Raw genomic sequence first — 20,257 nt, forward strand, 5'->3', positions numbered from 1 at the left:
ATATTTTTTTAATTCGTTCATTTTGGGAGATCGCGATATCTGTCTCAGTTGTCCTCCGTTAGCGTTTGTTGCAATACCAATTCTTGACCACTAGGTGTATTAATAACCCTATAGAGATACACAGGAGTGTGGGCTCGGGGAAAAAGGAATCGTGTCAGTTCAGCATTTTTGTTTTTTCATTCATCATTGTTACTGAAAACAGGTTGTGAGTATTTAAAATGTTTTTAGAGCTGTGAAGGTAAAGATGAACAGTTTATTGAACAGCTGATTTTGTGTGTGTGTGTGTGTGTGTGTGTATATATATATATATATATATATATATATATATATATATATATATATATATATGTGTGTGTGTGGTGTAATTCTTCACACCGCCAGCAGGCGCCATTACAAATCCAGGGAAAGATGCAGAAGAGTGATGTAGGTTAGAGCTGAGCTGAAATTAGACATCCGCTCCAATTCTGTGTGACACCGTTACATCCTTAACGTGAAGGATGTTTCAATGAAAACACGGTCAATGAAAGGAGAAATCTGAGGCGCGCATCATTACTGATTTGTTTGCGTTTATTTCTATCAGTGATTAAACACACTAGGCACCGGGAGAGCGCGCGCACCCTCACATACACACACGCCTCTAATTTTAATCTGTCAAGATCATGCGGGGAAACGGGGCTATTTGGTCACACCCCCCGCTGCAGCACCATAAATTTAAGCAATCGCGCGCACACACACACACACGCGCACGCACGCACGCACACGCGCACATGCACGCACATGTACGCACGCGCGCGCGCGGATTACAACCTCTCACACACCGTCCGCGCGCACATCCCACCACATCACATCTGCCCGGATGTTTACGTAACAACCCCGTCGCCTTAGATAGGGGTCAGGAAGCGGAGCAGGCACGGAGCTACGACATTTTTTAATTTTTTTTTTTTTGCAGTAATGTCCCTTTAACCTGGAGACGACCGCGACGACCGTCACATTCCTTCATACGGGATTTATTTTTTTGAAATCGCGCGACCACATGTAGCACATCCTTTTTGTTGTTGTTATTACAATTATTATTATTAAAAAAAATTCGGTAGCCGTCCTCACACAGACCGGACACCGAGTCTCCCCGGTGATGGAGGACGCGGGTGGAGCGGCATTAACGGCGCCCTGGCGGTGGCCGAGCCCTCGCGCAAGGATGCTCTGGATGTAGAGGACGCCGCGCGCGCTGCTGCGTGTGTGTGTGTGTGTGTGTGTGTGTGTGTGTGTAAATAAAATATGGGGAAAGATCAAGAACTCTTGCAGGCGGTGAAGACTGAGGACCTGCTCACGGTGCAGCGGCTACTGCAGAGACCCAAACAGGGCAAATCCAGTGAGTGGTCTCTCTCTCTCTCTCTCTCTCTCTCTCTCTCTCTCTCTCTCTCTCTCTCTCACACACACACACACACACACACACACACGCCCATCCATGCAGGCCATGGTGCACGCATGTGCTTCTACAACGGTGTTCTTCTAAACGATCACGTGCAGCCTGCCTTGTCAAAACCTCAAAGAAATTCTCTGTTAGTGTTAAACATCTTACAGCCCTGATTTACCTTTTTACCTCTCACAGGGTTGAATCGTCTCTTGGGGGCTTACATTAACTAACATTAAGTGTAGAATTACCCTGAATGGTGTAGAATTCACAGCTGCAGAGGAGGATTCAGAGTTAGTGTTGAGTTAGCGCTTATGAGTGTTGAAAATCTTACAGAATTCAGACATACAGTATGGAATTGGCTCTTACAGTGTTGTAGTAGATTATACAGTATTGAATTCATGCTCACAGGGTCCAGTTAGCTCTTACAAGGTCGAATTAAAGCTTACAGTGTTGAATTATCTCATGGTGTTGAAACTAGATATACAGTGTTTGAATTAGCTCTATAGAGTGTTGTTGAATTTAGATAACAGCTGCTTAGAATACTGAACTTGTTAAGGTGTTGAATTAGATTAGATACAGTATTAGCGGTTACGGTGTTGAATTACCTTGAACAGGGTTGAATTAAAACTCTTACAGTGTTTGAATTATTTCTTACGGTGCAGAATTTATGAAGCTCATACATTGTTGAATTAGTAACGAATTAACTCTAACAATGTTGAAATACATCGTTGAAAATGAGCTGTTAGAGTGTTTAATTTCCTCTGACAGATTTGAATGTGTTCCTATTTCGTAGTAAGTCTTTAACTAGCTCCTACTAGAATTTATCTTGAATTTAGAGTGAATTCAGCTGATTAGAGTGTTGAACTTGTTAAGGTGTCGAATTAGATTCGACAGTACAGTATTAGCATTTACGGTGTTGAATTACCTTGAACAGGGTTGAATTAGAATTCTTGCAGTATAGAATTATTTCTTACGGTGCAAAATTTCTGAATTTCTTAGTGTTGAATTAGTAATGGATTAACTCTAACAATGTTAAAAATCCTTTGAAGAGTGTTGAATTTCCTCTGACAATGTTGACTTTGTTCCTGGTTCGTATTAACAAGTACAGCGTTTAATTAGCTCTCACAGTGTTGAATTACCTTTAACTGTGTTGAAATTAGACATACAGTGTAGAATTAGCTCTTTAGAGTGTTGTTGAATTTAGATTGAATTCAGCTGATTAGAGTGTTTAACTTGTTAAGGTGTTGAATTAGATTCGACAATACAGTATTTGCGTGTTATGATGTTGAATTACCTTGAACAGTGTTATTAGAATTAGAATTCTTGCAGTGTAGAATTTTCGACAGTGTTGAATTAGAATTCTTGCAGTGTAGAATTTTCGACAGTGTTGAATTAATACTAAATTAACTCTGACACTGTTAAAATCCCTTGAAGAGTGTTGAATTTAGACTTACGGATTTAAATGAGCTGTTAAAGTGTTTCATTTCCTCTGACAGTGTTGAACTTGTTCCTAGTTCGCGGAAACACACAGAGTGTTTAACTAGCTCTTAGTGTTGACTTAGCAGCTGCAGTGTTGCACTAACATTAAAACAAAAACATTAAAGAAGTGGTGCATTCGCCGTTACAGTGTTGAATAATTTCATTCAGTGTTCAGTTAGCTTGCGCTAGTGCTCACTTATCCAGCGGTATTCAGTTGTATCTAACAATGTTGAATGGTCTGTCACAACATTTAACTCACATCTAGAAAATCTACCAGAAATCGTATAGATCTTGTGGTGTTCATTTCAAACTTACACTACTGAATTATTTCTTACAGTGTTCTTTCAGTCTTACAGTATTGACTTAATTCTCACAGTGTTTGTTTCAATCTTTCAGTACTGAATTAGTTCACAGTGTTTGTTTCAATCTTTCAGTACTGAATTAGTTCACAGTGTTTGTTTCAATCTTTCAGTACTGAATTAGTTCACAGTGTTTGTTTCAATCTTTCAGTACTGAATTAGTTCACAGTGTTTGTTTCAATCTTTCAGTACTGAATTAGTTCACAGTGTTTGTTGCAATCTTTCAGTACTGAATTAGTTCACAGTGTTTGTTTCAATCTTTCAGTACTGAATTAGTTCACAGTGTTTGTTGCAATCTTTCAGTACTGAATTAGTTCACAGTGTTTGTTGCAATCTTTCAGTACTGAATTAGTTCACAGTGTTTGTTGCAATCTTTCAGTACTGAATTAGTTCACAGTGTTTGTTGCAATCTTTCAGTACTGAATTAGTTCACAGTGTTTGTTTCAATCTTTCAGTACTGAATTAGTTCACAGTGTTTGTTTCAATCTGAAAGTAATGAATTAGTTCACAGTGTTTGTTTCAATCTTTCAGTACTGAATTAGTTCACAGTGTTTGTTTCAATCTGAAAGTAATGAATTAGTTCACAGTGTTTGTTGCAATCTTTCAGTACTGAATTAGTTCACAGTGTTTGTTTCAATCTTTCAGTACTGAATTAGTTCACAGTGTTTGTTTCAATCTTTCAGTACTGAATTAGTTCACAGTGTTTGTTTCAATCTTTCAGTTCTGAATTAGTTCACAGTGTTTGTTTCAATCTTTCAGTACTGAATTAGTTCACAGTGTTTGTTTCAATCTTTCAGTACTGAATTAGTTCACAGTGTTTGTTTCAATCTTTCAGTACTGAATTAGTTCACAGTGTTTGTTTCAATCTTTCAGTACTGAATTAGTTCACAGTGTTTGTTTCAATCTTTCAGTTCTGAATTAGTTCACAGTGTTTGTTTCAATCTTTCAGTACTGAATTAGTTCACAGTGTTTGTTTCAATCTTTCAGTACTGAATTAGTTCTCAGTGTTTGTTTCAATCTTTCAGTACTGAATTAGTTCACAGTGTTTGTTTCAATCTTTCAGTACTGAATTAGTTCACAGTGTTTGTTTCAATCTTTCAGTACTGAATTAGTTCACAGTGTTTGTTGCAATCTTTCAGTACTGAATTAGTTCACAGTGTTTGTTGCAAACTTTCAGTACTGAATTAGTTCTCAGTGTTTGTTTCAAACTTTCAGTACTGAATTAGTTCACAGTGTTTGTTTCAATCTGAAAGTAATGAATTAGTTCACAGTGTTTGTTTCAATCTGAAAGTACTGAATTAGTTCTCAGTGTTTGTTTCAAACTTTCAGTACTGAATTAGTTCACAGTGTTTGTTGCAATCTTTCAGTACTGAATTAGTTCACAGTGTTTGTTTCAATCTGAAAGTAATGAATTAGTTCACAGTGTTTGTTTCAATCTTTCAGTACTGAATTAGTTCACAGTGTTTGTTTCAATCTTTCAGTAATGAATTAGTTCACAGTGTTTGTTTCAATCTTTCAGTACTGAATTAGTTCACAGTGTTTGTTTCAATCTGAAAGTAATGAATTAGTTCACAGTGTTTGTTTCAATCTTTCAGTACTGAATTAGTTCACAGTGTTTGTTTCAATCTTTCAGTACTGAATTAGTTCACAGTGTTTGTTTCAATCTTTCAGTACTGAATTAGTTCACAGTGTTTGTTTCAATCTTTCAGTACTGAATTAGTTCACAGTGTTTGTTTCAATCTTTCAGTACTGAATTAGTTCACAGTGTTTGTTTCAATCTTTCAGTACTGAATTAGTTCACAGTGTTTGTTTCAATCTTTCAGTACTGAATTAGTTCACAGTGTTTGTTTCAATCTTTCAGTACTGAATTAGTTCACAGTGTTTGTTTCAATCTTTCAGTACTGAATTAGTTCACAGTGTTTGTTTCAATCTTTCAGTTCTGAATTAGTTCACAGTGTTTGTTTCAATCTTTCAGTACTGAATTAGTTCACAGTGTTTGTTTCAATCTTTCAGTACTGAATTAGTTCACAGTGTTTGTTTCAATCTTTCAGTACTGAATTAGTTCACAGTGTTTGTTTCAATCTTTCAGTACTGAATTAGTTCACAGTGTTTGTTTCAATCTTTCAGTTCTGAATTAGTTCACAGTGTTTGTTTCAATCTTTCAGTACTGAATTAGTTCACAGTGTTTGTTTCAATCTTTCAGTACTGAATTAGTTCACAGTGTTTGTTTCAATCTTTCAGTACTGAATTAGTTCTCAGTGTTTGTTTCAATCTTTCAGTACTGAATTAGTTCACAGTGTTTGTTTCAATCTTTCAGTACTGAATTAGTTCACAGTGTTTGTTTCAATCTTTCAGTACTGAATTAGTTCACAGTGTTTGTTTCAATCTTTCAGTACTGAATTAGTTCTCAGTGTTTGTTTCAATCTTTCAGTACTGAATTAGTTCACAGTGTTTGTTTCAATCTTTCAGTACTGAATTAGTTCACAGTGTTTGTTTCAATCTTTCAGTACTGAATTAGTTCACAGTGTTTGTTGCAATCTTTCAGTACTGAATTAGTTCACAGTGTTTGTTGCAAACTTTCAGTACTGAATTAGTTCTCAGTGTTTGTTTCAAACTTTCAGTACTGAATTAGTTCACAGTGTTTGTTTCAATCTGAAAGTAATGAATTAGTTCACAGTGTTTGTTTCAATCTGAAAGTACTGAATTAGTTCTCAGTGTTTGTTTCAAACTTTCAGTACTGAATTAGTTCACAGTGTTTGTTGCAATCTTTCAGTACTGAATTAGTTCACAGTGTTTGTTTCAATCTGAAAGTAATGAATTAGTTCACAGTGTTTGTTTCAATCTTTCAGTACTGAATTAGTTCACAGTGTTTGTTTCAATCTTTCAGTAATGAATTAGTTCACAGTGTTTGTTTCAATCTTTCAGTACTGAATTAGTTCACAGTGTTTGTTTCAATCTGAAAGTAATGAATTAGTTCACAGTGTTTGTTTCAATCTTTCAGTACTGAATTAGTTCACAGTGTTTGTTGCAATCTTTCAGTACTGAATTAGTTCACAGTGTTTGTTTCAATCTTTCAGTACTGAATTAGTTCACAGTGTTTGTTTCAATCTTTCAGTACTGAATTAGTTCACAGTGTTTGTTTCAATCTTTCAGTACTGAATTAGTTCACAGTGTTTGTTTCAATCTTTCAGTACTGAATTAGTTCACAGTGTTTGTTTCAATCTTTCAGTACTGAATTAGTTCACAGTGTTTGTTTCAATCTTTCAGTACTGAATTAGTTCACAGTGTTTGTTTCAATCTTTCAGTACTGAATTAGTTCACAGTGTTTGTTTCAATCTTTCAGTACTGAATTAGTTCACAGTGTTTGTTTCAATCTTTCAGTACTGAATTAGTTCACAGTGTTTGTTTCAATCTTTCAGTACTGAATTAGTTCACAGTGTTTGTTTCAATCTTTCAGTTCTGAATTAGTTCACAGTGTTTGTTTCAATCTTTCAGTACTGAATTAGTTCACAGTGTTTGTTTCAATCTTTCAGTACTGAATTAGTTCTCAGTGTTTGTTTCAATCTTTCAGTACTGAATTAGTTCACAGTGTTTGTTTCAATCTTTCAGTACTGAATTAGTTCACAGTGTTTGTTTCAATCTTTCAGTACTGAATTAGTTCACAGTGTTTGTTTCAATCTTTCAGTACTGAATTAGTTCTCAGTGTTTGTTTCAATCTTTCAGTACTGAATTAGTTCACAGTGTTTGTTTCAATCTTTCAGTACTGAATTAGTTCACAGTGTTTGTTTCAATCTTTCAGTACTGAATTAGTTCACAGTGTTTGTTGCAATCTTTCAGTACTGAATTAGTTCACAGTGTTTGTTGCAAACTTTCAGTACTGAATTAGTTCTCAGTGTTTGTTTCAAACTTTCAGTACTGAATTAGTTCACAGTGTTTGTTTCAATCTGAAAGTAATGAATTAGTTCACAGTGTTTGTTTCAATCTTTCAGTACTGAATTAGTTCACAGTGTTTGTTTCAATCTTTCAGTACTGAATTAGTTCACAGTGTTTGTTTCAATCTTTCAGTACTGAATTAGTTCTCAGTGTTTGTTTCAATCTTTCAGTACTGAATTAGTTCACAGTGTTTGTTTCAATCTTTCAGTACTGAATTAGTTCACAGTGTTTGTTTCAATCTTTCAGTACTGAATTAGTTCACAGTGTTTGTTTCAATCTGAAAGTAATGAATTAGTTTACAGAGTGTTTAACACTCAAAGGTTAAACACTGCTGGTTTACATGTTGGTTTTATTATAAACATGAGGTTTCACAGACCTTTCTAATGCCATCCATCACGGGTTTGTTCCTGGATTTGCATGTGTGATTGAGAAATAGATTTAATTCAACACCGTAAGATTTTATTCAATACAGCATTAGGTGTTAAGAGTGTCACAGACTAAACACCATCCATGCAATCATCTCTTATGACTGATATTATTGTGATAAAACTGTGTGTTGGTCCAGATGATAAGCTAGAGAGGGATGGGGGCAGGAGGAAGGGGATTATGGGTAAGAAGGCACCAGATGTCCATCGTAATGAAGTGTTTGAACTGTATGAGGGGAGAGAGAGGGAGAGAGAGAGAGAGAGAGAGTGCAAGAGAGAGAGGGAGGGTTAGAGAGAGAGAGAGAGAGAGAAAAGGAGAGAGAGTGCAAGCGTGAGAGAGAGAGAGAGAGAGAGAGAGAGAGGGAGAGAGTGCAAGAGTGAGAGAGAGAGAGAGAGAGGGAGAGACAGAGAGAGACAGCAAGAGACAAGAGAGGGAGAAAGAGGGAGAGAGAGAGAGAGAGAGAGAGAGAAATTAAAGAGAGAGAAAGCGAGAGAGGCTTCATTTGACGTCACTACAAAATTGATTCTCATTTTTTATTTTCTTTACATAGTTATATTTATTAACACACACTGTCCACTCTGATAACACAAATGAGCCAAAAAATGAACACACACACTCACACACACACACTCACACACACACACACACACACTCACACACACACACACACACATGTCTATAATTGAAATACAATTACCACCTCCAGTGCTGGGTAACATCCCAGGTGGTAGCAGAAATTGCTTCCTGCCATAGAAGGAGGAGCTGCTAGAAATGGAAGCAGGGCATTCTGTGTGTGTGTGTGTGTGTGTGTGTGAGTGTGTGAGTGTGTGACAGCCCTGCTTAAAGAGCTCATCCCTGACACATGAAAAATCGGTGTCACCTTGAAAGGTCAGATATGTTTAGTAAACAGAAGAGAACACGTGTCTGAGGTCAACGCTGCAATTCATTAAAATTCATTTGGTCAGTGTTCGGCTTTGGGAAAGAAATGTGTGTGATTTCCCGTAAGGACATGTTTAGTACTGGTAATGAGGGAAGGAGTCTCCAGTGTCAGTGCTTTGTAATTATAAGGGGAAACACTGCAACTTTGCGGCTTCTCGCAAGAAATATAACAAGACAAATAATTAAACTTGTGGTATAAAAGGAATAAAACACAGGAAATGAATCAAATTTCAGGGGGGGAGGGCAGTTACTCTTCTTCATCACACGTGATTATTTTCTTATAACAGCGTGACACGTGTTTTATTAATGAAATTAAACACAGCTAGCTAACATAGCAAGTTCATGTTTTGGACGGTTTTTAAGAATTTTTTATTTTTTTTATCCATTTATAGTTACATGTGCTGACTTGAAACTATTCCCTTCCGGGTTTTCTGACTTCTTGATGTTTAAAGCTTCCTCCATAAGATAAATGGAGAAACACTGATTATATTTCTTACAAGAAGTCTGTGGTTCTTATAGCTGTCTTTGTTTTGAATTTTTTTTCGACACACCTTTAAAGCATTGTTTCATAGTTTGTGGTACTTTGATCCCTCGGTACATTGAAAGGTTAGCATCCATCCATGTGGAGCTTTTCCGAGTCGAGCGTCTCGCCTCCTTAGACCGAATTAAATTCCGCTCCGGATGCTTATGAGCCTCGGGTCATTTCATTTCCTGCTTTTTAATTTGATTATCAGTCTGATTTCAGTCTGTTCAGGATATGTGAAAAGTCGAGCGAATAAAATCAGGTGAAATTTCCGGTTGTAATTGAATCACAACCTCAATTAGTGCAGCTAATCCATCATAATGAACGTTATTACTTCATTTTCCATCGCGATGGTTACAGTCGATTCGTCGTCGTCCGCTTAGCACTTAGGAGACCGTTTAGATGAGGATGAGCAGCAGTGCTTAGAGATGGACAAAATAAAAAACATGAATAAATGAGTGAATTTTAAAGAGGGTTCATTATTGTGATCATCGTGTTAGGAAAGTTTAAGAAAAATAAGAGTAAATATGTCTGGAAAGCAAGAACAGCCACTCGTCCATGTGTAGAGGAGGATATTAGTCGCAGTTCTTGGACCCTCGTTATAAAAATATATGGTCTCCAGATACTGGTCAGATGCTCCAGGCGATCAGTCCACATGGGAAATGAAATGGGAAATGACTGACAGGAGTATTGAGCTCCACCTCTTTCCTCCATCTCACATTAGTAATCTCATGCCTCCATTTTCCACAATGTCTCCTCCTGTATTTTGCTACCTGTTTGTTTCGTGTATGATCTGTTTCTGGTTTCTTGGATTTTGCTATTTGGGGTTTGCCCTCTGGTTCTGGTTGCTATGCTGATTGTATTTTCTCGTTTTGTTTTGACTCCTTGCCTGTATTTACGACTCTGCCTTGTCTTACGTTTTGATTTATATCGCCTGTTTCATTAAAGAGTTGTCTTTCCGCACATGGATCTGACTCAGAGTCCCTTAAACTTGTTTCTGTCACAGTAAACGAAGAATGTTTTGGTATCCATTAATGCGGAATAAAATCTATTAGTGTGTGTTTGGATTAGACAAGGTGTATCACCAACATCAGTTAGCTGTGTTTACCACGGAATACGGTCAGCTAAAGTGTCAAGTCTAATACTTTATAACAAATTTTAATGCTAATTAGAATTGGAACGCACTGGTCAGCATGGGTAAGCTTGTCACTGTAGAATTGTGTGTATTTACAGGATTTTATGGTGACCACCAGGAGACTGGAGGTTTGTGGGAATGGTTTAAAAATTTCAGTGTGCAAGTTTACATGTGTTCCTCGATTTGGAAAAAAAGAAGGTGGGATAAGGATGAAGGATAATCCATCAAAATTGAAAATGCCTCCTTGTCGTCGTTGTTGGAGCGGTGAAGAGGCTTCTTCTGTCATTAGTTTGATTTGATTTGCGCAGCTAGCTTCGCTAGTTTCTAATATAAACAAAGCATGTGTACTAGCCTGCGCCTTGAGGTTTTGACCTCAGTGTGGTTACATATTTAATTCTTTTTTACTCACGACTTGAAAATATTCCTTTAAAAATATTATAGAGTTTAGATAATATGTGGAGTTGATGAGCTTCAGCTCGAGGAGCTGGAACTGTCTGGACACCAGACATGCCTGGACACACACACACACACACACACACACAAATCCCAACTGGTTTGCTGGTATGGACAAATATCATTTTGAATAAAAAGTCCCAAAAGCTAAACATTTTAATCTGCTGCTACTTTAAATATCATGCCATTCCTCCCATGACGCTTTTTTACTCCTTTTGTGGACGCTGACAGAAAGAGAGCAGGTTTTTCTCAGGACAGGCTTTTACTGGTCTTAATGCGAATTTCCCTTCATCAGCTTGTATGCGTTTGTTCTGAGTGCATATCTGCTCAGGGCTTCTGCACAGTGTGTGTGTGTGTGTGTGTGTGTGTGTCTATGTGTGTGTGTTCTCAGTGAACAGAGTGAGCTGGACATTCCAGAGCAGGGTGAAAAGTGTGTCAGAGCACATCAACTCGAAAAGCCATGAAACATCAATGCACAAGAGAGAGAGAGAGAGAGAGAGAAAGGAAAGAGAGAGAGAGAGAGAGAGAGAGAGAGAGAGAGAGAGAGAAAGAGAAACACCTGATTTTGACCAAATTTGAAAAAAAAAACCAGAATATTTTTAAAAAACAAAAAATATATTAATTTTAGCTTTAAAAAGTAGTTTAGATTTGCATTGTAAAAAAATTATATAAAATTTGGATTGAAAAAGTATTTATAAATCTGAAAATTAACAGGAAAAAATATGATTTTTAAATTATTTTTTTAATTTAAAAAATTAAGCACAACATTTGAAGAAATTTGCTACTGAGATTCAAGTGAATTTTTTTTAAATATCACAATATCATAAAATTTCTCACAGAGCAATTTCAGAATTAGTAATGAATTAATTAAAAAATTGATATGATTGGATCGTGTTTATGATGTCACAGTGATGCGTCTGACTCGGAGTATATAAATTATCCAAGGGGTTTTTATTTTCTAAGGAGAAATTTAATTTAAAGAAAGATTCCTCTCTTGTTGTCGTTCTCTGATTAAGTGAATTAAATTCATTTGTTCATGACCATAAATTTTAAGCCCTTCTTTACCGAGGGTGCCAATACTTCTGGCTGACACGTGTGTGCTGAGGCGTGTGATGTAACTGAGTGAGACTCGCTGAGGCAGGAGAGGAATCGGCTCGGTGTGTCTCTGTTGTCACACACGCAACATGAAATCGACACGTGCGTCATGTATGAGGTCAGACAAGTGGAAAAAAAAGGGATTGTTGTACCACATTCTCACACACACACACACACACACACACACACACAAACGACTCTCTCTTGCTTTTTCCTCAGGCTACTGCTACTCTAGCTAGACCCTCATTACAAGTGTGTGTGTGTGTGTGTGTGTGTGTGTGAAAGAATAAAATTATCCTAACATATGAAAAAATATATATTTTATATTTAAATATAAAACATTTGTTAAAGATTAATTGAATCTTTAAAAAATAAAAAAAATCAGATTTTGTTTACATTCTTTATTTGTTGGTTTGTTTTTCATCCCAACGGTCCAAGAGAGACCAGTGAGGAGCATGGGGAAGTGGTACAGGGCAGACCTCAGTGATAAACAGAGTGTGAGGGAGATGATTATCCAAGCAGCCACCTGTATGACATCCTTAGAGAAGAGCGGCCTACCGGGCAAATATAAGGCCGGGGGTTACCAACATAGGGTACTTCCTAGACTGCTCTGGCCTCTGCTTGTTTATGAGGTATCTGTCTCTAGCGTCGAGGGTTGGAGAGGAAGAGTAACACCTATTTAAGGAGGTGGCTGGGTGTCCCAAGAAGCTTCTGCTCCACTGGCCTGTACAGCACAGGTAGCAAGTTGCAGCTGCTAGTGACATCAGTGCTTAAGGGGTATAAACCAACAAAGACACGCCAGGCCATGATGTTGCGAGACAGCAAGGATGAAAGAGTACGCCAAGCAGGATTTTGGTAAGGACAGGTTGTAAATGGTCAGCCAGCAGAACACTAACGGAGGCTGTGGATCGACTGCAGCATGTGGGCATCGTTGGGATAGTAGATCAGGGCAGTCTTTGACTGGGTTACTTCACCAGAACGAGCTGGAACAAAGCTGACCCAAAGGAACACCACAGCATGGTACAGAGGGAGGTCTGCAAGGCAGAGGAGGAAACCCGGCATGCCAAGGCTGTTGCCATGAAAAAACAGGACAGATGGACAAGGTGGGAGGGCGTACAAGAAAGGACATTTGGACCATGGAAGGATGCCGGATACAGTTCTTGATGTGTTCTATCCATGATGTTCTGCCTACTCCATCAAACCTCCATACTTAGAGGATGGCAGAGAGCCCCAGCTGCACACTATGTGGAAAGCAAGCCAACCTTGAGCATGTCCTCTCAGCATGCCAGTCAAGTTTGGCAGATCGGAAATTCTGGTGGCGTCATGGTAAGATCCTGTCCAAGTTGGTGGAGAGTGTGGAACAGGCAAGGAGGAAGGTTAAACAACTTTCCGACGGGTATCCTTTTATCCAGTTCATCAGGACAGAGGACTGAAAGGGTTCTGGCCTCAGCAAAATGGATGGAATGACTGGAATTTACCAGTAGAGGTCGGCGGCAGACGTTTTGCTGGGCAGTCTCTCTGGAGATCCCTTGGGCTGCTGGGGATTGAAGGGATGGCCAGGAAACGGCTGGTAGGCAAGGTCACCGAACAGGCAGGAAAAGCATCTCATTGGATCTGGATACAGTGGGAGGTGCAGTGGCAGAGCCAACCTGTTGAAGGACAAACTATGACAGAGTTGGGTGGTGGTCAGCAGGGTTAGATCTAGGACTCTGGATCTGCTGTCAAGCCCTCCAGAGGTGTCATGGGCTTAAATCAGTTAAACACCAAGGAACGGGGGTGCCAATCTGACAACCGGCTGTAACTACCAACACTGTACAGTTGAGAGAAGTAGCCATGCCTTGGTCTGCTGCTTAAAAGGAGGAGAGAAGGAGAGGAGAAGCGATGCCACTGGCTCACAGTTGGTGCAGGGCTGAGTACTGTAAAGGTGGGCCAGTTCATGATGATGATGATGATGATGATGCTAGGATGCATCGCTAGGAAAGAAAAAAGGAAATTAAAAAATGAAGGTAGATAGAGAAAAAAGACAAATAGAAAGAAAAACAAAGAGAGAAATAGAGATGAAGGAAGCAGTGAAATAAAAAAGAAAAAGAAAAATGAAAGAATCTAATAAAGAAAAAAGGAAGAAAAAAGGATAAAAAAAACTAAAAAAAGAAATAGAGATGAAGGAAACATTAAAATGACACATTAAGGAAAAAAGATATATAAATATATATATATATATAGATTGAAAACAAAATGGAAAAAAAAGAAAAATAAAGGAACAGAGAGAGAAAAAAGGGGAAATGTCTAAAAACTAATAAACAAGAAAACAACAGAGTTTCTCCACATCATGCAGGAGATTATTACATTTACATCTGAGAATAGAGGTGTGTGTGTGTGTGTGTGTGTGTGTGATCAAGATTATAGCACTCGTCCCAGATTGTTCCACAGAGCAGAGATTAAACGTCTCTTCAGATAGAAACAGAAACAGGACACAAAACTGACACGCTGCTGAATTCTGGATTCTGATTGGTCAGGAGATCGGGCTTCACTCGTGTACTGGAAAATGTGAGTGTTTCTATAGTAACGGCTCATTCACAGCGAATGGAACTCACTGAGGAGGTGAAGGTTTCTCTAAGGAGAAGTTTCTGAGCGTTGATGGAAGGAGTCTCCAGTGTCAGTCAGAGGAAGTGAGGGAGCGTGTGTGTCTCTAGACAGTGTACTAGAATCCTTGCTCCTTGTATCGTGCCTTCAGCATCCTAGCATCATCATCATCATCATCATCATCATGAAGGTCAAGGTTTCCATGGTAACTATCACCTAGGTGCGGGTAGTGATAAAGATATGAATAATTTATCACTTCCGACTGTTTCCCCGAACACCTCACGCCGAGTGCGCATGTGTTCACGTGTGTGTGTGTGTGTGTGTGTGTGTGTGTGTCTGTATGTGTGTGTGCAAACTTTCCTTATGATTTTACATAGCTGGCTCCGCCTACTTTGTTTCGCCATAGAGATCATCAGTGATCATATTTACATCAGGTGTTTAAAGCCACCTTGTGTGTGTGTTTGTGTGTGTCTGTGTGTGTAAGCTTTCCTTTTGATGTTATGTAGCTAGCTCCGCCCACTTTGTGTCAACATAGAGATCGATATTTTCGTCAGGTGTTTAAAGCCACATAGTGTGTGTGTGTGTCTGTGTGTGTGTCTGTAAACTTTTTTTTTGATGTTATATAGCTGGCTCCGCCTACTTTGTGTCACCATAGAGATCCATATTTTCATCAGGTGTTTAAAGCCACCTTGTGTGTGTGTGTGTGTGTGTGATAAATCATACGCCGACTCAGTGTATGTGTTGGAGTGTAACTGATGCAGTATCTCTCGTTGTAAAGCTATTAAATGTTTTATATTTTACAGAGTGCGTTATAAAATGCTTGTAATTAGCCAATGAATGCTAATTAGTTCCAAATTAATTAATCTGAAATCATGGAGTGTGAGGAAGTCGGGCTTGTGCACACACACGGACAGGATTCATGAGCATGGTAGATATAATGAAAGCATTATTCATCGCAGAATAAGCATGCACACACACACACACACACACACACAAACACACACACACACACACACAATATTCACTGTTTAATGAAATATCTTCCAGCATTTACATATTTTTCCAATCTTCTTCTCCACACACACACACACACAGATACACACAGATACACACACACACACCCTCCCTCTTGTTTTCAGTCTCACACTCCCTCTGAGAAAGCTGCCATCTGGACCGTTCTCATTTCAAACACACACACACACACACACACACACACACAAACCTGGCATGCTGTGTTCACATCTGGAGTCTAGAGCGATTGGTAACGGATTCTGATTCTTAAATACAAAATACATTTCTGTTATGGACCATCGGGTGTTTTTACTCTAGTGGGACTGTCGTGTGTGTGTTTGTGTGTGTGTTTGTGTGTGTGTGTGTGCGCACATGGCTAATAACTAGCTGTGATGCAAGTTTTGTACATGTGTAATTACCCGCGCTCTCTACCTGCTGCTTCAGGATCCCTACAGTCAAATTTCATCAACACTTTTACAAGCGCTAGCGTTTTTATTTACGATACGCAAGACACAATGGAATAACCAGTGGGTAATAAAGAGGGAAATTGCCTCAACAGCATGAGATTGGGTCCTGTTTTCTTGTGTCCTGAAACTGTAGCCTGATTATAAATAAATAGTAACATCAGTGTGATTGAAAGACTTTGTTTTAGAAACTTTGTATGAATCGATTTCATCAGAATTATTGTAAAAAATAAAAAATAACGGTTTTCTGTAGCAGCAACCTGGCAGCTGTCTGGTTCTGCACAAATCAGTGAAGTGATGTTAGCGCCCTCTGGTGACGACTCCCTCATCTAATCCTGACATTTATTATAATATATAAGCTTTTAAATGTATTTTTGTGTCTGAGAATCTAATATAGGTGTTTATATGCTTTCGAAGCTTCTGCCTATTCAGGGTCAGATTACGTCCAAAATCACCTTCACCTCATTCTCACATCTAAGGTTGCCAGATATTTCTTCTGTATAAGTTATTTTTTACATAGTGTAAATTTTTCCCCCTTTTTATTCAAATAGCACTTGATCCAGCACATGATATTATTTAACATTTTATGAGTTTATAGATCATTTATTGAAATTATTTTATAATTAATTTACTTGTATACAATTAATTGTAGCTATGAGCAGTGGTGGCTGGTGCTAAAAAATTAAAACAAGCCAATCAGAGCTCAGCCTCAAGTCAGATGCTTTTCAAATGTTTATGGACCTACATACACACTCGTTTATCCGGCACCTCGCACACACACACACACACACACACACACACAAATTAACAAAATACAATTTTTTTTATTTTAAATAAATGATAATATGACAAACAGTAGAATAGTATGATTAAATGATTTTATTTCATTATTAAAATATATAATTTTTTTTCACGTGTTAATGTAGCATTCTTCTCTGGCTAACTTTAAGGGGGCGGCACCCCAGTCCCCTCTACTGATCAGCCGCCACTGATGTATAAGCTTTTAAATACATTTATATGTCTGAGTATCTATGTAGGTGTTTAAATGGTTTCACAGCTTCTGCATATTCAGGGTCAGGTTACGTTCAAAATCTCCTTCACCTGATTCTCACATCCGAGGTTGCCAGATATTTCTTCAGTAGAGGCTATTTTTTTTACATAGATACATTTTTCACCAAAAAATTCAAATAGTACTCGATCCAGCACATGATATTATCTAGCATTTTATGTGTTTATAGCTTGCGATAATTAAATGAGTTAATTGTAGCTATGAGATACTTAATCAAGGTCATGTAATCATAATTGTGTGTATTTTATTACATTTTAGGTTTAGGATCAATACAATATTGGAATTTTTTGTCCTTCATCATTCAGTCCTGTACGCACGCTAGAACACACAGTTTATTTACAACCAACAGATGAATTCAGTTAAATCAATTAAATACAGATAATTCATCGTAAGTATTAGTGGAAATAAAAAGATTATGCTAATCTCTTGTGAAGTATTTACAAAGCCTTACTTTTATTTTGTCCCTCTTTCTGTCATTCAGAGCTCCTGGGTTCTGCCAAGCGGATCAACGTGAATTTTCAGGACACAGACGGGTAAGTTCGGGTAAAAATGGTTCAGACACACAAACTGGGGACAAAAAAAAAAAAACAACAAGTTTAGCTGTAACAAGTATTCCGAGCAGTTTTAAAATTAAGTTTTCTTTACATCAATTCATCTATCTAATCACCAGTGAGAAATCGTGCCATGTGCTTAGGGGGCGGGGTCATGCGAGAAAAGACCACACCCATCGAGATAGTATAGTATAAAGGTGTCAAAGTAAAATATCAAACAATCAGAAGGACAGAGTGTTGATTCATGGGATGAGCTGAGGCAAAGTATGGCAACTGAATAAATAAATAAATAAATAAATAAATACACAGCTATCAGAGCTGTTTTCCCTTTAATTTGTCAGCTGTTATTGCATATTAGTAGCTTGGATGCTGAAATTAATTCTCAAGAACTTTGGAACATGTATTATTACCGTTAACTCCAAACATTCGCCAGTAATGTTTATATTTACATTTAGCTGCCCCTGCGCTCCGACCCCAACGTCCTTAGCTGGGGTATGCAAAGTAAAGAATTCCACTGTGCTGTAATGTATGTGTGGTGATAATAAAGGCATCTTGCCCCTCAGTTCATAAGTATACCTTACCACCTAGAGATCACCTGATCACAGCTAGGTAATATTGTTTACGGAACAGGCAACGGGTTAAAAACAAACCCAGTGGCCTCATGCTCGTCATATATTAATACATTATTCTGTTACGAAGACCTAATCAGAATGAAAAAAATCCTGTGCTCTGAACAGTCCTGCATGTCCGAGCCTGTAGCTGAACTCATCGTTAGCGGGCCTGTATTAAAACCTTTCCTCTTTTAAAGGTGTGAGATAATGAAGTGGTCTTCAGCACTTGAATGCTGATGTGCAAATTACATTTCCTTATTGAGAACTGGATGTGCGCAGGAAGTGATGCGTGCAATCTCGCTTTCAGACCAATGCCGAATGAAACATGTTAAATTTAATATGTTAAATCATTTACAAAAGGTTGGAAAGCAATAGTGTAAAAAAAAACAAAAAAAACAGTTAGTGCAAAATTATATACATTTCCTCAAACAGCAATTCTGGGGGTGAGGTTTATATTAATGCTCTTGTTCTAGCGTTAGCATTTCTACAGCAACAGCCCAACAGCAGGGACTACTAGAGTTCTCTGTTTCGTATATATTTATAGACAGAGTCTCCAGTGTCAGTGCTGCGTAACTGTCTTTTTACAGTTTTTACAGTTTCTCATTAAACGTAGCTATACACAGATAAAAAGTGTGTGTTGTTTGGAGATGTGCTGTTTTAGGAACGTAGTCAACCTCTGGAGGAAACAAAAACCTTTCTTACATAATAATTGGTTAATGGGTTAAAGAATGGATGAAGTACTGTGTGTGTGTGTGTGTGTGTGTGTACTTGTTACTAATAGAAGTAGGTCAGAGTCTGGTACTCAGTTTGTCAGTTGGGGAACAGAGAAAAAGAACAAACAAAGCTGTGTGTGTGTGTGTATTTGTTTAAGAAAAAAAAGTTGTGTGTGTTTGTGTTGCAGGTTCTCAGCCCTTCACCATGCGGCGTTGAATGGTAATGTGGAGCTGATCGCTCTGCTGCTGGAGTCACAAGCCGTCGTCGATATCAAAGATCAGAAGGGTGAATGTAACACATTTACACACACACACACACACACACACACACAGATGTCTGCTTCCCTCTACTTAACATTCATGACCTCTCCTGCTCTTTGTGGTCAGGGATGCGACCGCTGCACTACGCTGCCTGGCAGGGAAAATGCGAGCCAATGAAAATGCTGCTGAAGGCGGGATCGTCAGTCAACAGCCAATCGGATGAAGGACAGATTCCACTGCATCTCTCATCCCAACACGGCCATTACGATGGAGTGAGTGCTCAGGAGCGCATATATGTTATTATTTAAAATGACACAAGTCTGAACACGAGGAACTTTTCTCATGTAAATATGATCTAACTTTTAAACTTAAGGTTCACACACATTTATAGGCTGTGCTGTGGATCAAGTGCTGTTTTATAAGCTGCTCATCGATGAGTACGGAAGCCATTTTTTTGTTAAAATAAACCATAGAAATTCTACTCATGCAGCAATGTATCTAATTTGTCAGTATTCTAGACTCCTGTTAGGTTTAGTTAATTGTTTGCCTACTTATTTAGATACTTTTGCGGTTATTTAAGTTAAGGTCGGCTCTTGCTTTTGAAATATTTCCTCAAACGTTCAACAGATTCAGGAAAAAAATAAAAAATTATTTCCCACAAGTGCTCATGTTTATCTCTTTTTCCAAAACAGCCCACAAAATATATTTTCTGTCTGTTTTGGGAATTTCCTGAGGATTCTGACTCAAGGAACTTACCCCATGTAAACATCGACTGAAAAACTGGTGACAAAATGCATGCTTATGTTGTTTACCTTCATGTTAATGATGGTGTTTGTCTTGTAGAGTGAGATGTTGTTGCAGCATCAGTCCAACCCCTGCATCAGAGACCACGCTGGAAAAACCCCTCTGGACCTGGCCTGTGAATTTGGACGTGTCTCGGTCAGTTTCTCTTAATTAACTCTGACTTTTGCGGTCATCTTAGCCGAGCTAAAAGATTTGTGTGTGTGTGTGTATGTTGTAGGTGGTGCAGCTACTCCTGAACAGCAACATGTGCGCTGCTATGCTGGAGCCGAAGCCGTCGGATCCCAATGGCATCAGCCCACTTCACCTGGCCGCCAAAAACGGACACATCGACATCATCAAGTGAGATCCGAGCGCTAAATAACCGGACTTTATAACGCTTGCAGCTGTGACGGCAGATGTACCGGGCTAGCATCGTCACTGGCTAGTGGACTTAA

At 38.3% G+C, this 20,257-nt stretch overlaps 1 protein-coding gene across 2 annotated transcripts in view; it reads left to right on the plus strand.

Moving 5' to 3' along the window:
- The first annotated feature begins 784 nt into the window (after positions 1–784).
- Positions 785–20,257, plus strand: part of si:dkeyp-9d4.3 (caskin-1) — a 35,710-nt gene continuing 16,237 nt past the window's right edge. For both annotated transcript variants that reach the window (XM_058379834.1, XM_058379835.1), the window contains exons 1-6: positions 785–1,369; positions 17,365–17,416; positions 18,947–19,044; positions 19,146–19,291; positions 19,863–19,958; positions 20,041–20,162. In XM_058379834.1, coding sequence (XP_058235817.1) covers positions 1,276–1,369; positions 17,365–17,416; positions 18,947–19,044; positions 19,146–19,291; positions 19,863–19,958; positions 20,041–20,162 — 608 coding nt within the window. In that variant the 5' untranslated portion in view covers positions 785–1,275. The remainder of the gene's footprint in view (positions 1,370–17,364; positions 17,417–18,946; positions 19,045–19,145; positions 19,292–19,862; positions 19,959–20,040; positions 20,163–20,257) is intronic.

The sequence above is a fragment of the Hemibagrus wyckioides genome, linkage group LG26 (genome assembly GCF_019097595.1).
Source record: "Hemibagrus wyckioides isolate EC202008001 linkage group LG26, SWU_Hwy_1.0, whole genome shotgun sequence".
NCBI classification, from domain to species: domain Eukaryota; kingdom Metazoa; phylum Chordata; class Actinopteri; order Siluriformes; family Bagridae; genus Hemibagrus; species Hemibagrus wyckioides.